At 33.7% G+C, this 16723-nt stretch overlaps 3 protein-coding genes across 7 annotated transcripts; 1 reads left to right on the forward strand and 2 right to left on the reverse strand.

Annotated features, from left to right (window-relative positions):
* Positions 1–1718: 1718 nt before the first annotated feature.
* Positions 1719–3555, reverse strand: LOC125609944. Its single transcript, XM_048781570.1, has 3 exons — positions 3420–3555; positions 2038–3173; positions 1719–1736 (listed from the first exon to the last, which is right to left on the reverse strand). The coding sequence occupies exons 1-3, from the start codon at positions 3553–3555 to the stop codon at positions 1719–1721; spliced, it is 1290 nt and encodes a 429-aa protein (XP_048637527.1).
* Positions 3556–6561: 3006 nt separating this feature from the next.
* LOC106351751 lies at positions 6562–8481 on the reverse strand. Of its 5 annotated transcripts, XM_013791504.3 has the most exons (6): positions 8171–8480; positions 8041–8087; positions 7731–7800; positions 7383–7521; positions 7032–7221; positions 6562–6956 (listed from the first exon to the last, which is right to left on the reverse strand). In XM_013791504.3, exons 2-6 carry the CDS (start codon positions 8063–8065, stop codon positions 6937–6939), a joined length of 444 nt encoding a protein of 147 aa, XP_013646958.1. In that variant the 5' UTR covers positions 8066–8087; positions 8171–8480; the 3' UTR covers positions 6562–6936. The 5 variants fall into 5 exon arrangements, 3 of the variants coding, with proteins under 3 accessions (XP_013646958.1, XP_013646957.1, XP_013646959.1); XR_002652743.2 differs by having other exon boundaries at positions 7032–7521; positions 7661–7800; positions 8171–8481; XR_001271384.3 differs by having other exon boundaries at positions 7385–7800; positions 8171–8481.
* Positions 8482–14225: 5744 nt separating this feature from the next.
* Positions 14226–15839, forward strand: LOC106347690 (ferroptosis suppressor protein 1-like). Its single transcript, XM_013787280.3, has 3 exons — positions 14226–14433; positions 14607–14863; positions 14930–15839. The coding sequence occupies exons 1-3, from the start codon at positions 14312–14314 to the stop codon at positions 15649–15651; spliced, it is 1101 nt and encodes a 366-aa protein (XP_013642734.2). The 5' UTR covers positions 14226–14311; the 3' UTR covers positions 15652–15839.
* Positions 15840–16723: the final 884 nt, after the last annotated feature.

The following is a 16723-nucleotide window of genomic DNA, read 5'->3' on the forward strand; positions in this document are numbered from 1 at the left end:
AATATCATCTAGGTTAAGTATACGAACAACAAAAATTCAAACATCACAAAAAATATTTACATAACCATTATAATACAATAATTTAATCAAAAATACAATTAAAAAAATATTAAAAAGAATAGTTATATACTTAATATTTGAAAATAAAAGATATTTTTGCTAAAATTGTACTTACCTGGCCAAGGAGATCGACCATCTTTTTACGGATCGATCGAATGTTGAGCATGTGGTCGATCCAAAAATACTCTGCAGTTTAATAAAATCTCTAAAACATTTATTCCAACACTCAAAAGATAGTTTTGCTAAATATGATAACTAAATAGCCAATAAAATTATAAAAAAATATTTAAATTGTAAAAAATATGTTAATTTAACGTGTTAAAATTTAAAAATAAATTTTAATTATGACATGCATTTTAACATTTATATAAATATAAATCATAGCCTAAATATAAATAATTTAACAACTTAAATTAGAAAAAAATAAAAATCTCGGGCGTAGCCCGGGTTAATCCCTAGTGTATAAGTTAAGAGACTCGTAACTCGTAAGGTAGACTTGAAAAAGCAAAGATGCAACTTGTAGTAAAGGATAGTTATGACTGTAACGTTAAAACTTGAACGAAAACAAAGGAAAGCAAGAGTCACGTAGAAGAAGAAGCATGCAGCCTGAACATGGTGGAGGATTACGGTGCTATATAAGGAAACGTATGAGATTATGGTGCTACATAAGGAAACGGATGAGTTTCTTCATCTGTTTATAATAAAAACATTTCGGACATCCCTAGAGTAGTTATTGGCACGACCAATAAAAAAAAGATATTTTTGTTGTGTTTTATTTTGAGTTTTAAGTCATATTTACAAATAGTATATAAGTGTATAATGTATATAAAATATTGAATCAAAAATTAGTTATCAAAAATTAGTTTACTAAATATTACTAAATACTATATACAGAACTTGCAAAAGGAAGTAAATACATATTTCTAGATTTACATTGATTTTTATCTGACCCAAATTTACAGGAGATATAATTAAGAGAAGAAGAAAAAGCGCAAACATAGAAGTAAAACGTAAAACCTATAAGAAGTTATTCACTGCATCTCATAGTTTTGTCTACAAAGATGGTATTAGTCATTTTAAGCAACAGTGTTAAAAGCTAAACCTTGAAGTACTCTTGTAAAGCTCTCCAGTATAGCTTTCATAAAAGCCTGCGAACACAACATCAATATTATTATTTTGGTTAGTGTTTAGTGCTTATTACAATCAAACTTAATTGCTTTCTTCAGTTTGTTTACCTTAGTTACAGAATCTTTCATATATATAACGATGTTTGAGACAATAACAATAGACCTTTGGAAGAGTTGCCATATGTAAGACACTAAGGATGCTACTGTTGATACTTGATAGCCACTGCAACGTTTTGACTATGACCTTGATTACAGAAAGTTCAGCTTCTAGCTCTCCAAGCTTGACCTCAAAAAGGGAAAGAAAGAAATCAAGTATAGGGCTGGCGAAATGAGAAGCAATGGCTGTCCAAGAAATTAAAAACAAAAGCAAGCATATGAGTTCACCTCAACATCATCCAAGTACATATAAACATATTTGTCTATAAACTCTTTAGGAGAAACTCCAACCTTTTGTATTTGGTCTTTGAAGAAACATATCTTTCGTGCCATCTCTCCACATCTTTTTATCTTCATAAAAAAAAAAATCAAAGTTCAGAGACAAACTTCAAACTGAAACAGATTACAATGGACAATCATATACCTGGTAGAATATGATAAGAAGACTACAAAAATAATCATAACAATCATAATATTATAAATAAACCATATGACAGCAGAACAAACATTACAACAATCCAAGTGTGTTCATCACATTTTGAACTAACATTGCATCACAACTGATTCGCGTAGGAAGAAGACCATCTTTTTCCAGCACAGATTTCTTCATATGCGGGATTTTGTACTTGTTTAACCCTCCAATTTTCATGATCTCACACATACATGATTGAAGAGTCAAAAATATATGGTTTACCTGCTCTGCCGAGTATTTCTTGAAAGATTCTTCTACTGCACGAACAAGGTCTTCTATGGTTTTTGGACATTCTTTATGTTGTAAGGATTGAATAGCACTGAAGAATCCAAGATCTAAAATATTTAGATCCGGTGAGTTAGCCGGTTGACACATCAAATGAATGTCAAAACTAGTTTTTGATGCTGCTTCTTGGAAATCTTTATCTCCACACTCAACATGTGTTCTTGCGTTATCTTGTTGAATAAAGATAGTCTTTCCTCTATCTTCCTTTGGCCACTTTTCTTGAATATTCGGAAGAACCTTTTCAATCAAGAATGCTTTTATATCCTCTCTCTTGACCGAAGTTGACGCTTTTAGTTCTAACGTCCCAGCATCTCTGTTCTTACTCTTTCTCTGAGCTGGCCGCAGAGTAACAAACGGGAAAATTCCAATTTTCCCATCAAATACCTCATTTCCTTCTTCATCAAATCTTGGACGAGCCATTGCCGCTAGAAACATCACCTTTCCAATGTAATTTTTACTTTGACACGAACGTTGTGGCTCTTCTTCAATTGGAAGTAGATAATACTTCTCGGTCTTCTTCGTCATATAGAACCATTTCTCATCGATATGAATTATGTTGTACATATCAACAAACTTGGGTTCATGAGGTAGACTATTTTTATCCAACATAGAGAAGCAAAATTGTAACCTACTTGTTATATTGGCTTCCTTCAAATAAGGCTTGATGCTGTTGGTATGACGTCGAATAAGCTCTTCTTTCTTTCGTCTAAATAGTGTTGTAAGACTCACGCCCATAGCCATAGACATTGATCTCAAAGTTGTCCGTTTGCATAATGGAACAGCAGTAACTTGAGTTGGCTCGATCGTGATTCTTTTGCGACCACAATTCTCCGTTCTCCGATGAGATACATTAACTTTTCCTGTATTAGCTGTTGCTTTTGCTTGTCTCCAAATTCTTTGTACGGTTGCAATAGACACCGAGAACTGATGAGAAACTTCTTTTGTTACATTTTTTTCCAACTTTCCCGCAATGCTCTTCTCAAGTAAAGCACCGAAGACCTCGTACCTTTCTTCATTTGACAAAAATTTCCTGGTTTTTGGTAAATTTGGTTGACTTTGAACAACATCATGTCCTGTTAAAAAAATGAATTTAAGAAAAAAATAAGGTTAAATGGATAGAAGAATTATGACTGACAACAAAACAACATATACATATTTTAAAACAAAGGAAATAAGATTACGCCAACAATTTTTGACCAGAGCATCACACAAGCCAATAAATGATTAAATATTCAAGAATATAATGGTTTAGTGGTGACCACCACATAAATCTTAACACTGTTCTTTAAGAGAATATAATAAGTAACAGAAAAAAATACCTGGACTAATTGGTATATCTTCGTAGCCATTGGTAACGCTTTCTTCTTCTTCTTCTGATGGAATTTCGTTTAAATCAAACAAGATATCGCTCTCATAATTTTGAACTGAAACATTTAAATCAAAATCAGACGCCATAGGAAAGAATGAGTGACCATTCTTGGTTGGAAGCTTAAATAAGCATATTACAAACTGTTCAAAAGTTTTACTTTGGCTCCATCATAAAATTTTGATTTTTTTAGTTTAAATTAGTTATACAAAAATTTGGCTCTAAAATGTTGTAAAAAAGTTTTTAGAAAACTCAAACGTGTGATTGTTGATATTATTTTTTATTAATTTTATTACTAACAATAATCTCTTTCTAATTAAATGTTGCAGACAAAATGAATGTGTGCAATAAATACAAAAACGTTTTTATTGTTGTTTTAGAAAAAGTTGAAATTTCTTAATACCCGTGCTTTTAAGCAAAACTGCTTACATAACGAAACGGAGGGAGTAATAAACTCTTCAGGCATAACAAACCTATCAACAAACCCCACTTGGTTATCGTGAGGCAACCAACACCACCCAACCTACCAATCAGGCTAAAAGCAGATCCTGGCTGAAATCAAGGAAAGAAGGCATAGCTAGGCAAGACAGGAAGGCAAGGAAGATAGATTAGAATAGACCAATCCAGCCAAGCCAATCCAGGAAAGAAAGACTCGTGATAGATCAAACCCAAGATTTTAGTAAGCCTATGATAGAAGGAGGAGTTCTCATCAGCATATTACAAACCAAGGAAGGAAAAGACATAGAGTTGACAGTTCAAAAAAACCATCTGTCTATCATAACCATCCTAAAAAAAACAAAGAGAGAGGGAGAGCCTCCCAGAATCTGATGAGACGCACTTTGACGGTGGAGACGCACGATTCAGTCAAATTGATAGAGGAGAGACTTTAGATTGCTCTGAGTCACATCAAAATCGCTTATGGAATACATTAAACCCCCTGTACACAGTGGCTTGTATGAGAGTTGACTGCAATACATAAATAAAAGGAGTGAAAATCAACAAAAAGTGAATTTGAAAGTATTTCCTATAAATGATCTCAGAAGATTGTGTCAAAGAATGTTAACCTTTTTATAGTCGCAGATAGACCGCCTTGCATAAGAGAACCTCGCATTTGAAGGCTAGATCGTGGTTGATAGAGTTAAGAAGAGGATTAAGGCGATGAATCAGTAACTGGGAGCGTTTCGGATTGTGAAAAGAAGATGAAACGACGCATTCGAAACCCTACGTTGAGATTCTTCAAATCAACATACGCTCTGGAACAGCCGAGAAAAAAAATTGGAAGAACCCTAACATCATGTCTGAGACGCTTATGTTTGCATTCTATATTGGGCTGGTTCCTTCAGCAAAACATAAGGTCCAAATCCAAAACAAAGCCTGCATCTATTGAATAATTACGTTAATGAAACGCTGCGGACTGTGTGGGAAGACACGTGTCGTGCCATTGTGAACCGAATTTCTGACATAGCATCACAGGAGAGATGCAAACATTTCTTTATATATATAGATTCTCCAAAACTTGTGGATTTTTTTTACGGTCAAGCCTTAAACTTAAAACTCACATATATAAAATGGTATTGAAATATGATAATAAAATTATTTCAAGTTCTATAAAGATATGTATTATCACAAACATTTTACTAAGAAATAAATAATACATATAGTAATTACTTAATACAGTAATTTTTATTTTTACTAATATGCTATTTAACAAGGTTCTTAACCACTCAATCAATTTACTGAATACAGTTTATATCATTGCCAACTTTCACACAAATTATTTTATTTAATCTAGTTTTAATATAATTAACCTTGTAAATAAAGCATAAAAATAAAATACTTATCTTGAAGAGAGTCTTGGAGATCGGTGATCCAAACATTCATACTTCAGGTAGTTACAGTCTTATTTTTATAAATTACTAGTGGTATTCCGGCGCTACGCGCCGGGTTCATGTATTTTATTTTTTAACGAATGTGAAATCGGTTTTGATTCATTTGATATGGTTAATGATAGTAGTGTATTACTTTGTTTTGTAGTTGCTTAGGTCAAAGAGGAATATCATAAATAGTTTTCATAGATTAATACAATAAAAATAGAATAAATAACTGATAGTTGCATTAAATATAGTTGAACTTAGAACATAAAGTAAAGTTTATGTTCCAAAAATAATACGTAGGTATGCATTACTTTTTATCAGTTTTTGTGTGTTTGAGATCTTTTTCTTTTTTGGAACGCAACTTCACTAAATCATCAGAGTAGCGTGGTAAAACGACTTGATACACAGCTTAGAGCCTGCTTAGCCAAACGGTCAGCAACAACGTTCCTTTTGTGTGTTTGAAATCTTCTTAAGAGTTTTATCTATGATTATGTTGGCCGAGTAAAGATCATATAATTATATTTAAGTGTACACTAATACTACCTTTGTGAAATCCTCTTGGCAAATAAGTTTATAAAATAATTATTGATTTATTGGCCTGACGTTATTTTAATGTAATTCAAAAGACTTATGTATGTTTTGTGTACTATAAACACACTGGAACCAAACTCATGGATCCTGACCCACACAAGGTTATTAGATAGAAGACAGCAGCCTAACACCATAGTCTGTTTTGGCACATTTTGAACAATTTAGTTAGAAACTCGCAGAGAAAAAAAAGTCTAACAAAAAGTCAACAAATTAGTGTACTGAAAGAAGTATTTCATTGCAATAAGAAGTATTTCATTTTAGTGTACTGAAAGAAGTTTTGTCCCTCTGAAGCTTGCTTTAATTTGGTCCCATTAGCAAATATGTTCAAGCTAATATGAACGCCAGTTAGATTATTTACAGAAAGACTGTTATATATTATGATGCAGGTAGTTTAACGCAGAGTTTTGATGTTTATGTAGGGATGGAATATCTAAAAATGAAGAGGGTAATTCCTGACAGTAGTTCAGAAAATTGGTCACGTAATTTCCTTGCTGTATAAATAGTTTTTGATAAATAGTTTTAACATATAAAATTAAATATTATTTTTAACACAATTTAACATGCAGGAGATTTGATTTCTTCAATGCATATATTGCGTTTACTTAATTTGAGCTAAAAGGAAGACATGTATACTGAAAAAACTTTCATTGATAGGTTAAACACCGCCGCCGCCATGTTGAGTTTAGTTAAAAAATAGATAAAGTTCTAAGTTACAGTGCATAACCAAACGAAAATGACGACATATAAACATAAGGAAATGTAATGGTGATTTGTGTTTTCTAGTTGGATCTAATCCAACCGTGCCTTCTTTCCATTCTTTGAGCCAACAGTCTGATTGTTAGATGCTGAACCCCCTCTTTCTGGTACAACAGATGAGGAAGTTTGATGGTTGACATTTGTATTTTCACAAGTGTTGCTGCCACACCATCAGTCTGCTCAACAACAGTTCTACTGGTACCATCAGAGACCTTAGAAGCTATTGGATTCTGGACAGGAATCCGATCATCAGGACCATGTTGAGCTCCCTGTTCACAGCGCATCAATAAGTTGAATAAATTACTTTATAAACATCCTATCTAATCCCAGTTTTAGGGACTCACATCGCCAAAAAGTCTGGGAGTGGTGCATGCTGACACTCAGTAAAAGAACGGGAGATGGTGAAGGTTTGATGCTTGGAAGTGAAGTTGAACGCTCATAGCATGAGCTGAAAAGTGAAGGTCTTCCCAACAATGTCAGCAACAAACTGGGGCAGTTCATTATCCACATGAGCATTGACACCAACCCCCTGCCCTGCAATCAAACACACAGTATCTTAGAAAACTAAAAATAGAAAGCAAATTACTATATAATACTAATTGGATTAAAGATGAGTCTACTGAAATTTGCACAACTTCAGAAGCTTATATATTGGTTATAACCTAGCCATGTCCATATCAAAAGGATGTACACACACATATATATATATTGAGACCCCTAGTTCCATTGTCGGTTGTAGTGTCCATAACTTTTTGCAGTTGGCTAAGAGAATGATCTGGTGAGCCAAAAGTCCCATCTGCCTCGTACGACTTTTTATGAATCTCAACACGTTCTCTGCAATATTTGTCATATTAATTTCGAATTTCTGCCAAAACCCTAAAAAAACTAAGAAGCCTAAGATTATAAGAAGATTTATAGTCCTATACAGCAGCGTATTTTGCTTCCTGTAAACAAATTAATCAGGTAAGAATACCTTGGAGTTAAATAAAAACAGAATCATAATCGCCATGAGACCAGAGAGAAGAGAGAGATGGAGCGAGTACATGTGAAGTTTCAGTGCTCGATGCTGCGTCATCCATATGATCATTTGATCTGCAGAATGAACCTTTGAACCTACACAATTTTTAAAAACCTGACGTGGGTTCTCATCACTCAAAGAATCAGAAGCAATTTCATCCCTATTAAATCAATAAATCAATGGCCACAGAATCAGAATACACGCTATGAGTTTAGCTCCGGTTTTCATAAGCCTTTAACTCGTTAACCTTTCTTTGACAAAATTCTCTGCTTTTTCTCTGGAAGATACAAACAAAACCAAATAGTTAAATGTTGCTAGACAGATCAAAGACTTACTGTACGGAATCAACTTTGCGACCATTGTTCGTAAGGTAATCTCGCAGCTACAAATACAACATCGTACGTTATAAGAAATTATGACTTCAAATTCAAATTAGTGGAGAAAAATCAAAAGGAATCATGTTACCTTGGACTGTAGAAGCTTGCTAAGATTCTTTGATTTTTGTAATTTTGGTAAAGAGGAGAAGCTAGAGAACAAAAGGATATATAGAGTGAAACTGAGGCAATCCAAAAAGTTGCAATGAAGAGGAAATCGTGGCTTTAGTGGGTTTTCTTCAGTGATTGACATAACGCCGGAACGTTACTTTGCCGAGGAAGCGGAAGAGAGATCGTAAGGTCTTCGAGTTTTCTTCAAGCAGCACAAAGAAGAAGGAGATCCCTTGATGGACCAGAGAAAACAAAGCCCAATATGTTGAGGTGTCAAAAGTTTTAATTACTGCACGTGAATGAAGCCTACAACGAAGTCGAGAACATTTTTGTCGCTCAAGAAAAGTGGACACGTGTCTGCAAAAGCCTCATTCTCCTTGAGTCGACATCCTTTCGTTTTGTTTTCTTTAGATCAAACCTTAAGTTACTCATGGCTAGTTAGGAGATAAGAATGATGATGGGCTCAATTTATCAAAATAAAAACGAAGCCCAAATTGAGTAGACATCACCTTTCACCGTAACAAAACGTGACGCGCGTGAATGTAAGAAATTAAAAAAAAAAGAAATGCGTGACAAACACACATACCACAGCGAGTTGACACGTGTCGCGAAAAGCACCCCTCTCCTTGATGTCGTGGAAGCCTATGGAGAGAGCATAACCTAACTTTATTAGTACTAGATTCGGTGTCCGCGCTACGCGCGGATAACATGTTCAAATTAAGAAAATTTATATTTTTGATTAGTAGTTTTTAGTTTAAGAAAGTGTTTGTTAATTTTGTATGTTGTAGATTTAACCATAGAGTTTTTGTTTGAATGTGATGCGGTGATCAGTTTTTCTTTTCTAAACAAAAGTAAGTTTGAATAATATATTGTGTTGAGCAATCAAATTTCATAAGAAAAAAGAGTATTTTTGAGTATTGAGTGGTGTCGTTTGCTATCAGGCTTAGGATAGCAGTTTATTCGTCTTTTAGAAGCGTTGTATGATATCAATGTCGGTGTCAAAGTAAAAGTGCGATCCTGATGTGGTTGTGAGTGATAGTTTTCCTGTATAAGTGTAATATTTGTAAGCATTTAGTTTGACATAAACTTTTTGTTTAGTTTATTACCTTCATGTAACCTTGGAATGATACTTGTGATGATTACGATTTGGTTTTTTTTGGTAGATATGCGATTTAACTCCCTGAAATTAGCCGCCTCGTTGTCCCATATGGTTAGACGTACCATTTTGGATCTACAAAAAATTATTGTATTATATATTTATAGCTTAAAACAAATATTATTTAATAAAATGTTAGTACCGTGTAAACGCAATCCAATCCAATCCAAAGGAAACGTTATCCAGTTCACACAGTTCAAAACTAAATAGTTTGACAGTATAAATAAGTAATTGTCCAAAGGCAATAGAGTTTGGTAGCTAACGAAAAAGAATAAAAATAAGATAAGACGTAGACGATGTCTGCGAAGTATATTGTGAATGGTCTTGTAGAGATGGCATTTTCTATTGCGAGCGGGCCTATTATTATAAAAGAATTTTGTTAGTACATATTCATTATTGAGTTCGGAGAGTTTTGGTCGGCAGACTTACTGGTTACTTGCATCTTATAGTATAGAAATTTGTTCGTGATTCCGGGGAATCTGCTCTGGATGAGCATCTGATCGTGATTGTGGGGGAGAGTGAACAGAATTTAGTATTTTTGGATTGTGTTGTGAATTGTGTTGCAAAATAATATTTTTTTTAGGGGAGCGAGGTAGACCGTTGTATATTTCTTTGTAGACTATGTTTTTAACCCTTCCTATCTTTTGATCCTTTCCTTGTATAATTTTGAGGCCTGATTGGGTAATAACTCGGTAAAGACCAACATAGAGCTGTCCATGGGTGAAAACGGGTTGTGGCAAATACAATATGACATATTTCAAACTCTGACCCTAACTTTTGTTAATTGTCATTGCGTAACATAGCCTGATTAGAAATTACCGCATTTTAAGGGTGAATAGATGTTTAGTTACTGATTCCGATAGTATGATTTTTGGAAGGTCCACTTTATGTCTAATATGAGAGCCTGTAACTATTTCACTTCTAATAACCCGCTCACCTAGGTAAGGAACAATCAGACGTGTTCCATTGCATAACTCTTTCTTTTGATTTAAATTCCTTAGAAGCATGAAAGAGGCACCCATTTTCAATGTAAGTTTATTCCACTTTCAATGTAATTTTTAATATATCTAGGGTATTAGTGTCATTTTACTTATTAAATTTAGTAAAATGAAAGATTTTAGTGTGATGTGGTTATTTAGAGTTATAATTAACGGGTGGGGATTTGGGATTTAGATTTAAATTGTATAAAATAAAAAATAAATGTTTAAAATTTTCAAAGTAGTTTCAATAACTAACGACATAATTTCTATACATATTATTCATTCTCATTATGTATACTATTGTAATGATCATAAACTACAAAATAAAAGCTAACAAAAGTTTGTACGTAACACCATGCAATGTTAGTTACGTAATTAATTTTTTTAAAGACAAAGCAGATGGAAAATTTTATGAATATCATATAATTTTCATTTTTTATATTTTAGTTCTTCAGTTTTCATGTCAGATGTTCTACTACCCTTAACAAAAACAATTTTTTTTAAATATTATTAGATTTATATGTTATATGTTATATTCAAATACTAAGAATCATATATGGAACAATAAACTTGTTATCTGTATAAAAAATGGGCTGGGCCTGCGAATGAAATAGAATCGACAAAGGACTGGGCAAATGGGCTGGGCTGTGAAACGGGATCGAGACAGCTGCACGATGGGTCAAAAGGGCTGCAAAGCTGATTAATTTTTTTAAAATCTAAACCCAATCTAAAATGACATGGCAGTTTGGTTGGATGAGAATATTTGTGCCTATGTGGCATAGTTTAAAAAGCCCCAATGTAGCTGCTATTATATAGTAGGATAGATTCTGATGAAAGATTTAAAATTTGCTCATACAAAATATGACTGTCATTAGTAATTATGCAAAATCAGAATATTAATTATATACCAATAAAGTGAATACTAATCACGGAGAACAATAACCAATTGTTTACGAAAACTTAAATGGTTCAAATCAATAACCAATGAACATTGAACAAAAAAAATACGAACAATAAGCATGCTTATGCAAACATTAGTAAAAATTGATATTAGTAAAATCATATATCTCGAGTAATGTGACTTCGTATGCTAAAAAGAAATTTTACTATTATCTTTAATCACCAAATCTCTATTTTCTTATTTCTGATTCATAAATCAAACATGCTCGATCTTTTCTCTAAGTTTCTTTAAACCATGCTTAATTGACAATAGAAAATAAAAACGACAAAGCGTAAACATAGACCACGTGAAAACAGTATACACCGTAAAGAATATTGTATGTACTCAAAGAATATGTACTCAATATTTAAACAATATTACAATACTACATGAACTTTTAGACACTTCCTCAGACGCATAAACAAGTTTGTAATATTTCAACTTAACGGAATATTCTCTATATGCTAAAATCGATTGCAGATGGAAGTACTGTAGCCTACTGGTTAAGGTTTAAAGGTTTCTACACCCAGGTCTGGGGTTCGAATCCCAGACTATGCAATTTATTGCAGATTACAGAAAATCCAGGTTTCAAGTCCGGGAGAGAGCGATTTATTAAACAATTATGCAGACTACAGAGGAAAGGCTTGCAAGGGATCTTCAACATGGTGCAAGTAAATCTGGTCAGACGTGGATCTTTATAGGACGGCTCAGATGATGCAGTTAGGCGTAGGTCTTCATAAGGCAGGTAGTATTGTCGGTTGTCGAATCGTCTATGTAATCTTTCCTATATCATAATTGTAATATCATAATAAATCAGCGTTAAAAAAAAATCGATTGCAGACGTGAGCAAGATATTATATGCATGTTACTCTACTAGTTTAAGCAAATATGTAAAACAATAATATTTGTAAGCAATAAAATCAAGCTATCAAATTTAAACGCATTAAAAGTTGCTAAGCAATAAAATCAAACTTATAATTTTACTTGCTATAAACAAAAATTAAAATATACAGCAAGATAACAATATCATAAAGTTTAAAGAACAACATGTTAAACAATAACGAGCATTATGAAACAATTATGTTTATTAGACTGAAGTAAAAATTATACCATTAGCTAGTCACTAAATAGCACGTAATAGAATATGAGTTAAGTAAAATCTTATACATACGAATGTAGAAATAACTATGAGTTGAGCTCTAGCTTATAACTTTCGGTATGATCTCGTGAACGTGATCAAACGATTTTGCTACCTCCAAATAGGGGCAAATCGATATCATCGACTAAAGCCTTTCAAAACTCAAACTCTTAGATATGTAGATGAATCATGAGTTGATAATAAACATGATTCTAGTATCAATAAATAATATTTCAATTAAGTATCGATAAAATTAGATTCATTTTTACAAACCATGAATCGATAATAAACATGGTTTGAAGAAGGATTGATTAATAAAGACTAAGAACATAATAAAATCTATACCTTTTATTTTAAGACTGTTAGAACTTCGTGCTGATAACATGCTATAAGCAGTACCAGGCATGTGTTAAAGCACATGAAGCAGTGGCTTGAAGCACCAAAATCTATTAAATATTTGGGGTGCCAAGACAGAACAAGTGTCTTTGATATGGTTGTCGTTAGCTAGCATATTTGTTCCACATGAGTTGTGTTCGAACCACACCTTTTAGATTCATTTTTTTCCTTCAAAAAAAGTATTAAGATTTTGTATCTAAGATATGATAGATTCCCACGATCAATTTTGATTTACTTTTCTAACAACTAATTTCCTTTTATCAAACATAATAGGTATCAAAACATACAAATTACAAAATAAAAATCTAATTCTCTTTTGTTATTAGGACACTGACATTTTGACAATTCATTTTTTTTTCAGAATGCATTTTTTCCAGTTTTCTTGGCCAAATTTTGCTACGCCATTAGATTATCCTCTGTGATTACTCTCTATAATTTTGACTCTCTTACGCATGTTTTCTATTTTGTCTTCTCTATTTTTATGTAAGTTTTATAAATTATTTAGAAACTTTGAAGTAGCATAAAATTTACTTAAATTGTGGTTTTGGGTTTGTGTAAAAAAAACTGTGGTTTTAGTTCTTTTAAGAATTTACTTTATTATAATAATATGGGGCAGTATTTTGCATTGCACTTTAGGCGCCGTACAGACTCGGACCGGCACGGGCTATAAGTAAAGAAGAGCAGAAAGATGAATTGGTATATGTTATTCATTGAGTAATGGATCCTTTATATAAGATTACAATAGCTTGGTGGAAGATCTATGGTCTAGTGGTCAAGGTTTAAAAACTTCTACATCCAGGTCTGAGGTTAAAATCCCAGACAACGCAATTTTTACAGGATGAGGTCCAGGTTTCAATTCCCAGAGAAGCCGAATTATGCAGAAAATTAGAGAAAATGCTTACAAGAGATCTTCAGCATAGTGCAAGGAGTACCGTCAGGAATGGTTCTCATATAGCTGCAGTTAGGCGTGAATCCTCATAAGGCAGGTAGAATTTTCGGCTGTAATATCGTTTATGTAATGTTTCTCATAATTTGTAATAGTATAATTAACCAGACAAAAAAAAGATTACAATAGCTTGAAGACAAAGTCTAATTTGTAGTGAGAAACAAATATATCTAGGACTTTCCATATGGACATCACCCCAATATTCATAACAGTAAATTTTTTTTAAAATTGTTTCTAATGGTAATGAGAAGGTATATGACCCTATTTCAAGACCAAGAGAAACGAAAAAGAAGTTAAACAGCTAGTGTTACAAAAAAAAAAAAAAGTAAAACAGATGAAAAAATTAGCGTAGCTGATGACGTAGGATTAGGGGAAACATGGCTGGATCCTTCCGGCGTCCCAGGGAGAGGAGCCGACGTCATATATGACGTTAGTGAACACGTTAACCATAGAGTAATTTATTCCAATCTTACCCTAGAAGACTATTCTCAGCATCGGTATATAAATATGAGAAAGCAATCAAATAACATTCGAACACGTTTCATTTGGAATCTGAATCGATAAAATGGAAAGAACAGAACCCGAATCAGGAAATGGGCGGAGGGTAGTGGTAATCGGCGGCGGAATCGCCGGCTCGTTGGCCTCCAAATCCCTTCAGTTCGATTCCGACGTCACCCTTATCGATCCGTAAGTTTTATATATTTGGTTGTTACCATTGACTCGTAACGGAAAAGGATCCAACACATTAGTTTCTAGTCAACATTTGATTTTGGGTACTTTGTTAGGTCTCTTTTTAAGTCTTACTGTAATGTGTTTTATTGTTGTTGCAATAATGTAAGCTGAGATTTGATTGATATCAGGAAGGAGTACTTTGAGATCACCTGGGCAAGTTTGAGGTCCATGGTGGAGCCTTCTTTTGCTGAAAGAACGTTGATCAACCACAAAAAGTATCTTCAAAACGGCCGTGTTGTGACTTCTCCAGCTGTCAATATCACCAACTCTGAAGTAGTCACAGCCGATGGGCTTGTCTTTGGATATGATTATCTTGTGATCGCTACAGGTCACAACGACGTGCTTCCCAAAACCAGACAAGAGAAGCTTTCACAATACCAATCGGGTATGAATTTCTAACTAATATCTCACCAACACGAGTCTTGCTGATATCAAACGATTTGGTTTGCAGAATATGAGAAGATCAAGTCTTCTGAGTCAATTCTGATTGTTGGTGGAGGACCCTCGGGTGTCGAGCTTGCTGCTGAGATTGCAGTTGATTTCCCTGAGAAGAAGGTTACTTTAGTACACAATGGACCAAGGTTATTGGAATTTGTTGGTCAAAAAGCTGCAGACAAAGCGTTTGACTGGCTGAAAACCAAGAAAGTTGAAGTTATATTGAATCAAAGGGTGGACCTAAGTTCAGCTTCAGACGGAGATAAAAATTACCGAACATCAGGAGGAGAAACGGTACACGCGGATTGCTATTTCCTCTGCATCGGCAAGCCTTTGTCTTCAGAATGGCTGAAAGGAACTGTTCTGAATGATAATTTGGATGGTAAAGGAAGGCTGATGGTCGATGAGTACTTGAGAGTGAAGGGTCGCAAGAATGTATTCGCAATTGGAGATATCACTGATATCCCTGAGATGAAACAAGGATACATCGCTGAGAAACATGCCTCTTTGGCTACAAAGAACATAAAGCTGTTGATGTCTGGTGGAAACGAGAAGAAGCTGTCGAGCTACAAGCCCGGTTCCGATATTGCCATAATATCTTTGGGAAGAAAGGACTCGGTGGCTCAGTTCCCTTTCATGACAGTCTCGGGTTGCGTGCCTGGTTTGCTCAAATCTAAGGATCTGTTTGTGGGGAAGACGAGGAAGGCAAGAGGTCTGGATCCTAATATTGTGGATTGAAAGATTGTGTTTTAACAGTTTGTTCATTGATGAGATTCTTGTGCAGACGCATTTGGTCTTTTGATCAGTTTTGTTGATTTGGTTTCACTTTTATGTTTCTGTGTTATCGAGATAGTGTGGGTTGCCTTTGTTGTAACATAAAGTGTAATTTTGCGAGCTTTCATTAAAAAAGTATTGGATTGAGAACTCCCCTACTGCGGATGTTTCATTTCGTCATGTTACTAGAGATTTTTTTCCCTAAAAATACTTATTAACCAAAGATATATACAATAGAAATTAAACAGCCGGATGGTATCGAAAACAAGGCTTAAACACTTGGAATAAACAACAATCTAGTGCTGGTGACAGGGGAACACTGAGACAGACACAAACTACCTACGGAAAGGGCAGAGAAGAGAGCAGATGATGCACTAAAAAGCTCGGAATATTTTACAAATATATTATTGTTAATAATATGTAAGTTTTTTGGAATTGAAACTCTTTAAAATGTAGGTCTTTTAGTCGAGCGATATTAATAAAAACACTTAAATGTTTTTACATCACCATGAGATTTTGGTCTTGGTGAACTATGAAGATTAATAGAATTCTCAAACATGGATCTTCGTAAGACTGTTCCGGATGATATAATTACACATGAATCTTTTATCAGTTATTAAGTCATCTGTGTAATATTTTTTTAGTGTTTATAATAGTATAATAAATTATTATTAAAAAAACCTATTCTCAAGATATATGATAACTCAATTTATCCCAATAAACTAACTGTAAGTGCACGATAGAAGTACGTGATCGTATCGATAAAGAGTAGACACACACTTCAATTCTCAGTTAAAATCAAAGACACATATTGGTTTTAAGAAAAACTAATAATGAAGTAAATAAAGATGATGTAAACTATAAAAGAAAAGTGTTATGCATCAGGTAGTTTGCAAGAAATCAGATTATGAATGCATGTATTTTGTCAAAAAATTAATGAAAAACTATTCTTGAACTAATACAAAAATTTATACTCTTTCCACGTTTAACAAAATTTTATAAGCTTTCCATGTACTTGACACCAATTACTATGTCT

The sequence above is a fragment of the Brassica napus genome, chromosome A6, assembly GCF_020379485.1.
Source record: "Brassica napus cultivar Da-Ae chromosome A6, Da-Ae, whole genome shotgun sequence".
Taxonomy (NCBI): domain Eukaryota; kingdom Viridiplantae; phylum Streptophyta; class Magnoliopsida; order Brassicales; family Brassicaceae; genus Brassica; species Brassica napus.

What these genes read in the sequence shown, in the direction of transcription:
- LOC125609944 (XM_048781570.1), bottom strand. Translation starts at nt 3,555, where the DNA reads ATGGCGTCTGATTTTGATTTAAATGTTTCAGTTCAAAATTATGAGAGC. An exon ending in AGATATACCAATTAGTCCAG is followed by an intron (nt 3,174 to 3,419) that starts GTATTTTTTTCT and finishes TTTTTTTAACAG; the next exon opens with GACATGATGTTGTTCAAAGT.
- LOC106351751 (XM_013791503.3), bottom strand. Translation starts at nt 8,332, where the DNA reads ATGTCAATCACTGAAGAAAACCCACTAAAGCCACGATTTCCTCTTCAT. An exon ending in GCAAGCTTCTACAGTCCAAG is followed by an intron (nt 8,088 to 8,170) that starts GTAACATGATTC and finishes TTGTATTTGTAG; the next exon opens with CTGCGAGATTACCTTACGAA. An exon ending in CGCAAAGTTGATTCCGTACA is followed by an intron (nt 7,801 to 8,040) that starts GTAAGTCTTTGA and finishes AAAATTGTGTAG; the next exon opens with GTTCAAAGGTTCATTCTGCA.
- LOC106347690 (XM_013787280.3), top strand. Translation starts at nt 14,312, where the DNA reads ATGGAAAGAACAGAACCCGAATCAGGAAATGGGCGGAGGGTAGTGGTA. An exon ending in GACGTCACCCTTATCGATCC is followed by an intron (nt 14,434 to 14,606) that starts GTAAGTTTTATA and finishes GATTGATATCAG; the next exon opens with GAAGGAGTACTTTGAGATCA. An exon ending in GCTTTCACAATACCAATCGG is followed by an intron (nt 14,864 to 14,929) that starts GTATGAATTTCT and finishes TTTGGTTTGCAG; the next exon opens with AATATGAGAAGATCAAGTCT.